The sequence below is a fragment of the Caenorhabditis remanei genome, chromosome II, assembly GCF_010183535.1.
Source record: "Caenorhabditis remanei strain PX506 chromosome II, whole genome shotgun sequence".
Classification (NCBI taxonomy): domain Eukaryota; kingdom Metazoa; phylum Nematoda; class Chromadorea; order Rhabditida; family Rhabditidae; genus Caenorhabditis; species Caenorhabditis remanei.
This window is the reverse complement of record NC_071329.1, coordinates 16859702-16873378: the sequence shown is the minus strand read 5'-3', so window position 1 is coordinate 16873378 and position 13677 is coordinate 16859702. Positions and strand designations below refer to the sequence as shown.

Genomic DNA, 13677 nt, shown 5'->3' with positions numbered 1-13677 from the left:
CCTGCCTTGCGTTTCAAAGATAAGAATGAACAATCGTTGTACGACGGAGCGCGTTTTCGAAACTTTACGTCTTGCCATGTTGTGCAAAATATGTTCAGATTGGACTGAGACTTGACCGAACAAAGGCAAACGTTTAATTACACGAGAACTAAGCAACTAAGAAGATTTTCTGAAAAATCGTCAAAAACCTAAACTAAATCGTGGGGATTGAAGATTGATTTCTTATCCGACCCGGCTTTGTGGGAAATCTTAGAACACTTATTTATTTAGTAAATTGTCAACGTTTTGGCCAACTGGCCATCATCAAGACATGGAAAAATACCTAAATTGGAAAAATTCTAATATGTTACAATAAGGGTCGAAGAGAAATGAGCAACTGAGGACATCTATGGAAAATGGACAAAATATGAGTTGTACTGGGTAATAGGAGGGAAGATGGCAAGTGTGAGGACAGGTGTGTATAGATAGACAGATGGACAAGGGGGTCAGTTCTGTTATATGGGAAGTTGTATGTGAGCGAGAATGAGGGTGAAGGTGAGAGGGGAAGGTATCTTACAAGGGAAGTCTTTCTAAAGGAAAGTCTGGAAATCGAGTCTCACTTTCAAACGATCAATAATTTTGGTTATAGGTAATTTCCACTTCGGGAAGTCCATTTCTGCAGTTAAAGCCTGCTAAATGTGTTTGCGAGCCGAGTTTTGAGCTTTCAAACTTTTCATATTTGTTAAGCTTTTTCCCATGGAATTCCAAATCGGCGAAAAGTATACGAAAGATTTTCACATTTTTATAACGTACAGGAAAAACACAAATAGGACCGCGCGGTGGCGTATATATGACCAATTTCAAATTCCATGTGAAAAAGCTTAACCATATAAAAAGTTTGATAGCTTATAACTCGGCTCGCAGAGACATTTAGCCTGTTTTGATAACAGAAATGGACTCCCCGTAGTCGAAATTACCTATAACCAAAATTATCGATCGTTTGAAACGCGCGTCTCCAAAGACTTCCCTTGGGAGACTGCGTAGGGGTGACCCATAGCAAGACAGATGCGAGGAAACCCCCTCTAGGAACAAGCGGCAAAACAATTTGGACATTTCTGTGGCCGTGGAACATTCTAGAAATTTCACTTCGAAAATGTTTGTTTTTTTCTACCATTGAATTCATTGAAAGAAAACAAAAAAAGGTCAATATTTGAAAAAATCCACTCGACCGAAGTCAAGTTTCTAGGCCAAAATGTCGATTTTTCAGACAGCAAGATCTTCTCCTGCGCTAGCTCTCAGCGGGTTTCAGTTTGAATTTAACTATTGTTTCAATATGAAAATGATCCCACAAACATATATACTAGAGTATCGTCTCGCGAGAATCAGTTACAGCACTTTGCGAGAATTCCAGCTAAATCCAGCATCGTCTCGTTTCGTTCTGTCTCGTTTTGTCCAGCATAAAGTTCAGCATATTCTCGTTCAGCATAGTTCAGCAAAGTTCAGTTCAGCAAAAGTTCAGTTACAGCATATTCCAGCACGTTTCATTTATTTTTCATTCCCGCATAATTTCATGCTGGACATTGCGAGAATCTCGCGAGACGAACGTAGTCATTCTTTCGTATAAAGAAATTTAATTTTGACGTTTCTAATCATTTTTTCATGCAAATTTTTGCGAAATGAATGTTGAAAATAAAGCAAAATTGACATTTTTAGAACCGTGACCTTCGAAAAAAATTCAAAATGAAGGAACACTGTACTTGATTCACAATGAAAGATCACGGAAATAACACTTTAGCATAGATTTTTCTATTTTTCTCACAGAAAAATAATTCACGCTGGTCTCGCGAGATTCTCGCAATCCAGCAAGAAATTATGCGGGAATGAAAAATAAATGAAACGTGCTGGAATATGCTGTAACTGAACTTTTGCTGAACTGAACTTTGCTGAACTATGCTGAACGAGAATATGCTGAACTTTATGCTGGACAAAACGAGACAGAGCAAAACGAGACGATTGAGAGAATATGCTGGAATCAGCTGGAATCGTCTCGCGATACGACACTCTAATATATACATTATTCTATGAAAACGTTTGAGTTGACCTTAGTCCACTTTCAAACCGAATGTGGGAGATACAGACCTAAGAAGTGAGTAAGTATTCAGTCACCCAAAATGTCAACCCCTCTTCTCTGTCTCCATTTTACTCACCGAATCTTCATCCCGCACACATCACAAGAGTAGCGTGGTTCATTGTGAATTGATCGATGATCGATTAAATTTGACAAGTATCCGAAAGCACTCTGACATATTTCACACTTGTATTTTTTGTCGCCGTGCCCTCCTTCGTGTTGTTTCTTTCCTGTAAAACCAGATTCAATTGATATCAGAATACTTGTTTTCTACCTTTCCAAGAACTGAATGTCTTCTCGCAGAGGCTACATGGAAACTGCTCGTTCATTTTGGAGTCAACGCTGTTTCAGTGTTTCAAGTTGTTCTGAAAAATGAAAAAGAAATTATGGTAAAATGCGAAAAAGACCAAGGAGAGAACTATAAAACAAAAAAGAAAACAGAAATGTGAGCGCACGCACTGTCCGACAAGACACCCGAGTGGTCCTATCGATCGTTAAATTCACACACTCTGCGTCTCCTCTCCTCCCTCACTATCTCCCACCCGGCTGTCTCCAATATTATACACGAACGGAAAGACAAATGCAAAAATAGGGTTGTGTGACGGCTCGCGTCAAAACGGAAGGTCATAAAATGGTAGAAGAGAGGGACGACTCTGAGAAATATTTATGATTTTTAGAGGGTGATAGAAAATGGAAAAGGGAAAAAAACAGAAAAAGGAAAAATGAATAAAAAAGTCATGGGAAATGTATCTGATTGAATAAAATATAGATTTCGGGTGTTGGTAACCAGAACGTTCGTGTGAAACACAAATCGTATAATATTGACTACGACTGCATTCAGTTTTCCTGCTCCGGTTAGGCGAGAGGTGAGTTTTGTAAACGGGTGGAGCGGTGTAGTCCTCTCGGACAAGATTTCCTTTTACAAACGTTCGTTGTTTTCTTTTTTGCGATATAAATTGCAAAATACGATAGTTTGTTGAAAAAAGCGAGAAAAAGACTACGGAGCCTTCTTTTGAGTCAGGAGCAAGAAAGATATGCGCCTTTAAAATACTGTAGAAATGATAAGATTTCTGACTTTGAGATCCCGTCATGGCTTCAGCTTCCAATCAATTGTTTTGAATTTACATTTGTTTTGTACATCAAAAACAGGTCTACATTTTTGTAGTTGACAACTTTTTGATAGCCCCGCCCACTTTTGAGATATGCACCTTTAAAGAAGGGCACAGAGAAGCATGGTGTTGTCAGAGTTCCCCCCCCCCACCCTTTTTAAAGGCGCATATCTCAAAAGTGGGCGGAGCTATCAAAAAGTTGTCAACTGTTTATTTGAGTTATAGCTCAAAGTACCCTAATAACTCTTTTTTCGAATACAGCTGAAGAAGAAAACATGCTTTTCGGGAAAAAGTCGCTACACCGGTGAAAATTTGGAAATCAGCCCGTGACAAATACATGTATTTAATGGTAGAGGTATTCTGAATGTGTTCTTCTCGATTACTGCCAAGTACCAAAGGTCACCTGGGGAAATTCAAATAATGTTTCTTCTCTCTCCCTTCTTTCTCTATGGCTATGTTTTCTTATCTTGCCCCTAGAATAGTTCAAGGATAGACGAGAAGAAGCAGACACGTGTTGCATTCGTTCGTATCCTTTTTCAAATCTCTTTTTTCGTCCTTGACGAAATGGACAATCTCTCTCTCACTCTCTTTCTTACTGAGCAAAAGTTGTACACTTTATATCAAGATTTGTGTTTTATGATGTAGCTGAAGACGGCCTCGCTCTGAGAACAAAGAGTTATCGCATTGATCTAAAAATTTATTGAGCCTCTTATCATTATTTTCACTTTTTAATACTCAATTTCAAAAAAAGTTTTGGGAAAAAGTTTTAGTAACTCGACCCCGTAAAATTGAGGTTTTACATAGCCATATGTATATGTGACGACTGAAAATTCCAGCTTAGGTCTAAATATCAGCTAGTAAAGGCAAAATCATTTACATATTTTTTTCAGAATGGATCCCACGAATCTATGTTCACTGTGTGGTTTCACGACAAGGAATTATGCAGAGTTTCGAGAGCATTTGGGTAGATTATCTAAAATACTGGAATTAGGTCATTTAAGATTCAATTTTCAGGTCTTCACTTTGGAATCACGGCTCGACAACTCCTCAAATGTCCAAAATGTTCATTCCAGGATCATTCTAAAGTTCGATTCGACATTCACATGGTTAGTATTGATTACTTTTGAAATTTTTCGAACATCTCTATTTTCAGAGAGTTCATAACCATGAGACAATCTTCAAGTGTGAGATCTGTAACCGTCATTTTGCCCATTTGGTAAAAACAGTTTAAAAAATACTAGCGGCCTAAAATATTAAATATCTATTTTTCAGACCTCATTCCGCCGACACAAACTTCGACACGATGAGAAATCGTTGCTTTGTGAAATCTGCCCATTAAAGTTTTTCACCATGCAGGAGGTATGTTCATAATAACTCACAATTAACAGAGACCTTTGAAATTGAATTCCAGCGAGCATCTCATCTCATTCAACATTACAACCAACAGAACGAATTTGAGTGTTTGGTCAAGTCGTGTAATGAAAAGTTTCCCAAATTCTCAGGTCTAAAGGATCACTTGAAAAATTATCATAAAGTCTCCGGGCGGAACAAGATGCCTTGCAAGACTTGTGATCACGAACTTCCAAGTATCAAAAGTCTCCTGTATCACGTTCAAACAGCGCATTTTGGCCCAAAAGTGACAGATGTTGTACTAATGGATCCCGATGCTTCTGATTCTCAGGTACCTAGATTCTACAGCTTTTTTAGTCTTCAGTCATTTTTTGTTTTTAGCCATCGATCACACCTGCGCCTGACCTACCTTTGTCTACTGGATCGTCAATCATCAACACTCCAAATTCTACAGCTATTCAGTCTCCTCAACTGCAACATACCGTTCCAACGATTACGAATCTATTATCGAGATCTCATAACACCGCGTCTAGAAACTCCGTCATCGTGAAAAACTCTAATTATATTGAGCTGCCAACACCAGAGCCATTGAGAACTGTGGCGCTTAATGGAGAGACTTCAACAAATATCCTTGCTCCCAATTCCCTATTGGTGAGTTCACGCCCGTATTGCTATCTGATACCTACTCAACGAATACCAGATTTGTCAACACTGTGATATCGCCCTTTTGAACGAGACCCAATTCCTGAACCACACTCTTCTTCATACCGCCGGTCATCCATTGAAATGCAGCATCTGTCAGATTGCATGGGTGAACAAAATCTATTTCGGAGTTCATTCTATGCTTTTCCATACTGTGTAGTTCGTTTGTTTGTGGGAACGGTTGTGATAATTAAGCTTTTTTTGAAATAAATCTGTAATTTCGGAGAAGCAACTACAATATATACATCTAGATTTTTGAGCTACGTGCATAAAATTAAAACTAGAAAAGGTCTCCATCAGGAGAAATTAGGGAAGATCATGAAATCAAAGAAGCACAACAATAAGAAAAAACAGATGTAACAGTATAAAAAATAAAACAGTCAAACTCTGGGGCAACAGTTGATTTTCCGGAAAATCTTAAGGAAAAACAGGGCAACAAACAAAAAACAAAAAATCTGATCAATTCTAAAACAGTACGTGATACAAATTACTAGAACAACAACAAAAACGGAAGACACTATTAAAGATGTAACTATTGCATCAGGAACTGGATGCATATAAAAAATTCAAACATAGTCAAACGAATGATAGTTTCAGCAGAGATATTTCAAGGAATATGCGTCAGGGGCTCTAAATACGAGAAATGAGATCTGGACGTCAAAATAATAATTGAGAAAGATTGTACTTGCCATCTGGTTAGAATTGGAAGTGTGAATGGAGAACAGCGGAGAAGAAGGAGTGACCGAACGGAGAGGCAATAATGAAGGCGATCGTTGGAGTACCTGTAAAACAACAAAATTTTGTTTCGCATCTCAAAATAATGAGGTTTTAATGATCCATCTGAATTTTCAGTTTTCTCCAATGAAAAATTCAAAAAATCAGTGTTTCTAGTGGATTTTAGCACATTTTTAATCATTTCCTCTGAAAATAGCCAAAAATTATCCAATTTTCCAGATCTCACTGATCTAGAATGGTTTTTTTTGCGATTTTGACACATTTCAAGTCAAGAATTCCCATTTTCCCGGGTTTTTCAAATACTTTTGCTCTAAATTTCTCTAAATTTCAGTGTACTTCAAATTCTGTTTTGTCTTCAACTTGTAGTTCGAGAGAAGCGATTTAAGCATTTAAGCAATAATAATGGGATCTTCAGAAAAACTTTCAAAATGACCACTGAATACTTACATGGAGAAAACAGTAGAAGAAAGACAAACAGTCGGAAGTGGTCGGAAGTGGTCGGAAGCGGAAGTGGTACGCCTGAAAAATGTATACTGTAACTATTGAAATTGAAGCATAGTCTTATTAGAAGCACACCCAGTGTTTCGCACTTTTTTCGTCGGAACTTGCAAAAAATCTCACTTATTTTCTTGAATTGATTATTTTAATAAGCTTGTAAAATGTGATTAAAAAATTTGACCACGTCCAAAAGACATCTCTAATATAAAGACATGCGCTTTAATTAAGTTAATTAGACTTCTGAATACTTACATGAAGCAAACTGGGGAAAAACAACAGACATTGGGATGTGATCGGAAGCGGAAGATGGCACATTGACAAGGGAACACCTGAAAAATGTATACTTAAGTTGATGATTCATTTTACAGCTTCATCCTAGGCTCAAGTTGGCTCAACTAATAGAAAAAATATTCAAACTCACTCTTGTCAGTCTTCCATTGAACCATTGGCATCTCGTTCCTCTCTCGCACCTTCAATCAATTTGATGATTCCCACTGACGAATACTTGGCTCTGCGGAGGCTCGAAAATTCCCAGTTTTCAACGAAGCACTTGTCCAGAAAAGTTTCGCGATCCCCCAGGATCTTGTGAGGGTTGAATTCCTTTGACTGGAGTGGGGTTGGCTGTTGAAGTTGACTTCCACGCAACTCGAAGAAGAAGTTGTCCTCCGCTCGTTCCTTATACTCGTCTTCAAGCTTTTCTTTGAAATGCTCATCATCGAACTCATCAGTCTTCAATTCGTCGTTGACCCATTTCAGAATTTTGCACCACAAAGAATCGACAAATACAGGGAGATCGATTGGGTGCTTGATTTCTCCCTTCTTGAATTCTTCTTCAAAGTTTCGATATCCAGCGAGCACTCTGGCACGTTCTCCTTGCTGGAGTATCTTGTGGTACCATCCAATCAGTTGAACTTTGTCCAGGTATCTCTGGGTCTCCGGGTGGATATTGAAGATGTAGTCCACTCCTTTGACAGGAGGATTTGCCCAGAGATGGCCATTCTTGAATCCTTTTAGTCCCATGTACTCAAAGTACGCCAAAATCAGCTCCAAGTAGATTTTGGATGGTGACTTCGAGGAGACTTTCATCCAGGGAACCGAGTCCAAATAATCGATTACGCACCAACTTTTTCCGCCAAGATCTTGGTATTCTTGCGTAAAAAGTCCAAAAAATGCGATACTAATGTTATCGACTATTTGGAAAAAGTAGATGGCGCGTGCCACATAATCAATCTTACTGCCATACTTCTTCTTGGCATCCTTCAGATACAGGACCGGCATCAGTTCCTTGGTGGTCGTCGATTTTGCTGTGGTGTAGCTGGCAACCGATATTTTTGCATTCTTGTCTTCCAGCTGATTGTTGGCCTTCTCAGCAAGAAACGCATCGATCTCGCAGCTCGTATCCGTTTCGATGATTTTCTTGAATCCTGGCTCTCCACTACAGTTTCCACACACGAATGGAGTCTCTTTGAAGTGGAACACACAAACTTTGTGAGACGACTCTCCGCACTCCAAGCAGTCCACAGTCTCTTCGACCTTCTCGTTCAAATTTACTTTTTTCATCCACAGATTTTGGTTTTTCACGTTAGCTCGAGCGAAGCAATCGAGGCAAATGTTGTCGGCCTCTGGTTTGCTTTTCCGGCACATGTACTCATCTCCTTTCAGAATCCGGCATGTGTCGTTTTCTTTACAGTGCCTGACTGGGATACTGTAACGGAGGAGACGTTCCAAACCGCAACATGAGAGATTGGAACCCTAGAAATAGGAAATTGTGATTGGATTACTTATTTTAATCCAATCAAGAGTAACACTCGAATACGCTTGCGAACTATTCCACCCTTCAAACTCTCTCAGTACATCTCAACTTGAATCTCCCCTCCGTTTCTTCTCTCGTAAAGTATTCCACAGATGTAACATATCTAACCCACCTCATCCAATGCACACCTTTCCTCTTATGAGCGACGCTTAGCAATCTCCTCCCAAATGTCCATGTACCATAGACGCATCATTTTAATTCTCAAAACTTACTTTAAAATTAAAACTGTAACCCACCGGTGCCCCAATCTTGCCTTATATATAAAACCCGCGCTATTCCCCCGGTTCCCATATAGAATAGTACTTTGCGGTAAGAAAAACAATTCATTCCTACATAAACACTTTTCGACCAGGGATAAAATCGTACCCTACTTCCCTAAAACCGTAACCGAACAAACTTTTGCGTCTCGACTCCGCCAGCTGCCATTACAGGCCATTTTTCCAAAATTTGAGCGCTGGACTCTTTGCGGGTCCTATAGTTCATCTTACATATTTATTCACCCCTTCTTGTTGTATGTTCTTATAGATTTCGCCCATTTCTTTTTTTTTCTCGCACAACAAAAGATGAATAAATTATTATTATTATTAAGAGTTCTCAACTCAATTACAGACTTCACGATCTCCCACACAGCGAAAAAGAACTGCAAAAAACGTAAAGCCGATTTTTTCACGTTTTAATTCAAATTTTTTTATTTTTTCACTGAAAATGCAGCAGGTTTTCAGACGTCGCATTTGGATTAAAAAGTCCCATTTATCAGAATTTTAGAATTTAGAATTCTCTATCTTATGATTCAGAAATCGTGAATTTCAAAAAATAACTCTGAAAACCGGCTTTTCTGTATCAAAGAAGTCAATTTTTGACCAAAATTCACGTTCTCTGGCTCATAAGTTATAGAATTTTATTTTCTACAGTTCTGATGAATGGAATCTTTTTTCATCCATTGCGACGTCGCAATATGGCAAACTTTACCAATGCAAACACGCTCTAACGAGAAATAAATGTGGAAATTTAATATTTTCACGTATCCAAAAACTTCCTGTAACTATTGTCAAAACAAACTTTCTTGACATTCGGTGTTTGCGGACCTAAGTTCCCGCACTCGAATTAAGCCACGCCCTCTGTCCGTTATATCAGGTATGATATTGGTCGAACTCCCCGATCTTTTCTAAATATATTTCTCCAGTTTCAAATGTTCACCGCTGCGTATTACGGACCACGTGTTTTGTAGCTACATTTTTAGAGCGCGTTTGCATACAAACATAGGTAGCGTTTGCCATATCGTGCTACGGCTGAAAACCTGAAAATACTGCATTTTCGGCGCGAAAAATAAAAGAATTGAACGTGAAAAAATCAGTTTTGCGTTTCTTTCAGTTCTTTTTTTGCAGTGGACTTGTCAAAAATTGGCCTGATCGGATTCAAAATGGGTACTCATTTTTTAACAAAACTTTCTGAAATTTTTTGAAAATTCGGATGCAAATTTTGATTGAATTTTACATTTTTACTTTTTTCAAAGAAATTTAAATTTTGGTTTAAAACGGATCGAGCCGGCCTGCGGAACAAGTCTGCTTAATTGATTCTACTCAAAGCCCCGGTGCCCAAAACTAACCAAGTCGGATGGAGCCTCACAGCTGTCTCCAGATTGTGAGCTTGTTGATGGTTTGTCGGCGATTGTCTCCTCCTTCGGTTTGCTGTCATCCATTCTTCCTCTCTTGCGTTCAGGACCGAGGTCTTGCTCCTGAAAATATATAATAAATAAGCTTGAAATCAGTTTTATTAGAATTTTCGGCTCTATTACAGTTTAGATGTCCTTTGAAAATGGCTTTTAGTGTTGAAGGGACGTTTAAATATTTTTTGGGACGTTTAAATGTTTTTTGGGACGTTTAAATGTTTTTTGGGACGTCTTAATGTTTTTTGGGACGTTTAAATCTTCAGAACTATATTTTGGGATTTCAAGGGACGTCTAAACATTTTATGGGACGTTTAAACGTTTTTTGGGACGTCTAAACTTTTGAAAGGACGTTTTAAAAAAATTAGAGTTTGAAAGGACGTCTAAGTGTTTCAAGGGGCGTCGAAGTGTTTTAAGGGACGGTCAAGTTTTCAAAGGACATCTAAACTGTAATAGAGCCGAATTTTCTTACCGGTTGTGGTTTTCCGACAATTTTCTGATTGCTGCTTGTGCTTGGAGAGTGCTCAAGTGCTTCCTAAAGGAGACATATAGTTTAATTTTTGTTCAATTCGCTGTTTGTTGTGGCATTTTGATACGCAGCTTTATCGGCCACTTTTTAAGCTGATTTATGACAGTTTTTTCCGCATTTTTAGCCAGTTTTTGGAGCATCGCAAAAGCAATTCTTTTAAAAAGTGATAAAAATTTTTAAATGATTGAAAACTTGTTTTGAATTTCGCGGTAACATGTTCGCTGAAATCGCAACTGAATTTATTACTCAGTACCAGACCCCGTGTAATATATAGTCGCCTTATCATTGAATTTTTAATGTTTAATTGAAAACTAGACTTTCTTCAAAAAAAAGTTTCGAAAAAAACTCAAATTTTGATTCAAAACGGGCCGAAAATAATTTTGATTTTGGCCCGGCCCTGACAAGCCTCCCTTATTGATTTCACTCAAAACCGCCGGTCCCCAAACTAACCGATCCGGATGGAGAATCGTTGTTATCTCCCGAACTCGATGGTTTTTTGGCGACAGTCTCATCCTGTGGTTGGCTCTGATCCTTCCTTTCTCTTTTGCGGGATGGACCGAGATCTTCATGATCCTGAAAATATAAATTTGATTGAAGTCAGTTTCTTTTTAAACATTTTCGTACCGGTTCATTGGCAGTTGCCTGATTGTTGCTTGTGCTTGGAGAGTCCTCCTCCCTGACGTTGTCAGTTCGTGGCTCATGAGCATCATCATTTTCGGGAAGATTCTGAAAATAAAAACAATTATTTTTTCAAAAAAGGGTATTTATTCTAAAGGGGACATAAAATTGGAGGCCTAATCAATTTCCTATTTTTAAAACTCACGTCTGGTTTATCGATTTCCAAGTGATTTTCCACAGCTTCCGATAGTTGCTTTCTTTTCTGCTGCCTCTTTTGTTTTCTCTGTTTCTTCTTCTCCTTCAGAGACATAGTGAAATTCTTGTATTCTTCATCCAATTTCCTAACACTTTTGCAGTGAACTTTCATGTGCTTTTTGAGATTTCCCTTCAAGCTGAAAAATCAGCGATTTCTTTTTTCTACCTCATTTTCTCGTTTAAAACTTACCGGCATGTTTTTGTGCAGTTTCGGAATGGACATGCAAACATTTTGCCCGTGTGCACTGACTTGTGCTCATAAAGATTAGTTTGGAATGTAAACCTGCGTAAGCAGATTTCGCATTCAAACTGCGGCTCCTCCGCATGAGCGTGCATGTGTGTATTCAAATCTAAAATAATACAATAACTTATGAAATCAATACTACTTCCTGGTACTTACTTTTTCTACACGAGTACGTTTTTTTACAAACATTGCACTCCCATTCTCCAGCCATTTTTCAAAATTTTCAATGTGGTTGAAGATCTGAAAAAGAATATGAAATGATTTTGAAACATTCAGAACAGAGAAAAAATATGCCTTTAAAATTTGAATAACAAGTAAGTTACGAGGCATCATATCCTTAAGTAATCCACACCCGGCTGTCTATTGTTGCACGTATAACACACAATTGGGAAGACAGTCGTAAAAAGTAACGAAATCGTGACATAGGAAAAAAAGGGGGAAAAGTATCAATTATTAGCAAATGAAGAAGACAGAGGAGAAAAGGATAAAAAGAAAGGGGGACACATTGTCTTCTAGAATGGTACCGAATATCTCTCCTATCTGTCGGCTAAGACACTTTTTTACCTTCTCAGCGCGCTATAGGCAGATGGGAGGGAGAGAGATAAAGAGAGTGGTTCATACGTAACGCTGCTACAGATTATAAGACAAAAATAAAAATTTAAAGAGACAAAGAGTATACGTAGAGGACAAAGCTATCAGCAGTCAATTGTTGAACGCCTAAGGGATATGAGGAAAGCTAATTTTCAAAAAGTGAGGAAGACAGCTCGATAGAAAAGGGAGACGATTCAAGAAGAGAGGTCACAAACATATTGAGTTTCGTAAATGAGAACTCTGACATTGTCTGTGAGAAGTAGCATTGCTAGAGAATTTATTGGAGAGATGGACGGAGAACAAATTGAATACAATATCAAATTTTATGGTTATGGTAGAAAAAAGAAGGAAACCTTCAAAAAAAGAAGTTGAAAGTCTTCGATCAGAAGATTTACTACGAAGAGCATGTTTAAAAAATGAACACATAGCCCGGTCCAAACGCTCTCGACAGGCAAAGATAGAGACAAAGTTAGTGACCGGCACCTCTCTCTCTCAATTATTACTCACTCGTCTTTTCGTGATTGAGTGTATGTATAACATACAATTGGGAAGACAGCCACAGGAAAGAGAGGATGATGGTGGTGACTTGGGCGAGTCAAAGAGAGAAACGAGTCTACAAAAAAATATTAATCGGGAGCAGAAGCCAGTCAAAATCAATATTGATTTTTTGGAAATATGTAAGAAGTAGGGAAAGAGAGGAACAGAGTTCTAATGATGAACATGAAAAGAGATTTCGAGTTGACTATAATACCATATCAGATATTTATTGGGTATTTGGTAAGAAGAGGTTAAAAGTGTAACGGTCACGATTCCCAAAACAACTTTTGTAACCCATAAAAAGATGTATTACTGTAGTAAAACTTAGCGCGCTAATTGGTGACCTAGTTATTTACCATGCAACACTTCGGTCCCCATACCTTTAAAGTTTTTAATTCAGACTCCATTTAGCCCTGTATCTCCTCTACCTAGTCATATAAAACTACAATCAGAAACCCAAAACTAATCCCACACTAAGCAATAAAAGTAAAAAAAGAAAGGTTAAAAACAAAGCGACGAAAGTGGAGGACAAAAAAATGGCCTAAAAGAAAACATAATCAAAAGAAAAACTATAGTGTTGCAATTCACAGATGTCTCTAAAAAGAACACATGTCCTCTCATCATCGTCTTTTCAAACTTCTCCCACTTTGTGCAAAACGCAACATGTCTCGGTTTGCTGGACACACTCACACCTGCTTAGTGTGTCTCTTCAAAACAATAATTTCTCGTAAGTACAAACAAAATAAATACAGTTTTTTTTAAATGTAAGACAGTATCCACAAACAGGCTGACAACGGTGACTTGGCTCTCTGGCAAACCCGAGGGAGAGAATGAAAAAACATAGCTGGACTTGCCCCTTTTCTTACTATCAAGTTTTGGCTTGCTGCCAAAAAATGCTAGGCTCGTTTATCTGCGCCTCTTTG

General features: G+C 38.2%; 3 protein-coding genes across 3 annotated transcripts; 1 reads left to right on the top strand and 2 right to left on the bottom strand.

Annotated features, from left to right (window-relative positions):
• Nucleotides 1–2182: 2182 nt before the first annotated feature.
• On the bottom strand, nt 2183–2436 carry GCK72_007530 (uncharacterized protein; the record flags this gene model as incomplete). Its single annotated transcript, XM_003100065.2, has 2 exons — nt 2183–2337; nt 2382–2436. The coding sequence occupies 2 exons, from the start codon at nt 2434–2436 to the stop codon at nt 2183–2185; spliced, it is 210 nt and encodes a 69-aa protein (XP_003100113.2).
• Nucleotides 2437–4107: 1671 nt separating this feature from the next.
• On the top strand, nt 4108–5428 carry GCK72_007529 (uncharacterized protein; the record flags this gene model as incomplete). Its single annotated transcript, XM_003100081.2, has 7 exons — nt 4108–4180; nt 4231–4322; nt 4370–4432; nt 4489–4575; nt 4628–4897; nt 4948–5217; nt 5267–5428. The coding sequence occupies 7 exons, from the start codon at nt 4108–4110 to the stop codon at nt 5426–5428; spliced, it is 1017 nt and encodes a 338-aa protein (XP_003100129.2).
• A 1499-nt stretch (nt 5429–6927) lies between these two features.
• Nucleotides 6928–11837, bottom strand: GCK72_007528 (uncharacterized protein; the record flags this gene model as incomplete). Its single annotated transcript, XM_053726276.1, has 8 exons — nt 6928–8253; nt 9921–10049; nt 10453–10515; nt 10960–11082; nt 11134–11235; nt 11333–11519; nt 11573–11732; nt 11783–11837. 8 exons carry the CDS (start codon nt 11835–11837, stop codon nt 6928–6930), a joined length of 2145 nt encoding a protein of 714 aa, XP_053590470.1.
• Between the last annotated feature and the right edge of the window lie 1840 nt (nt 11838–13677).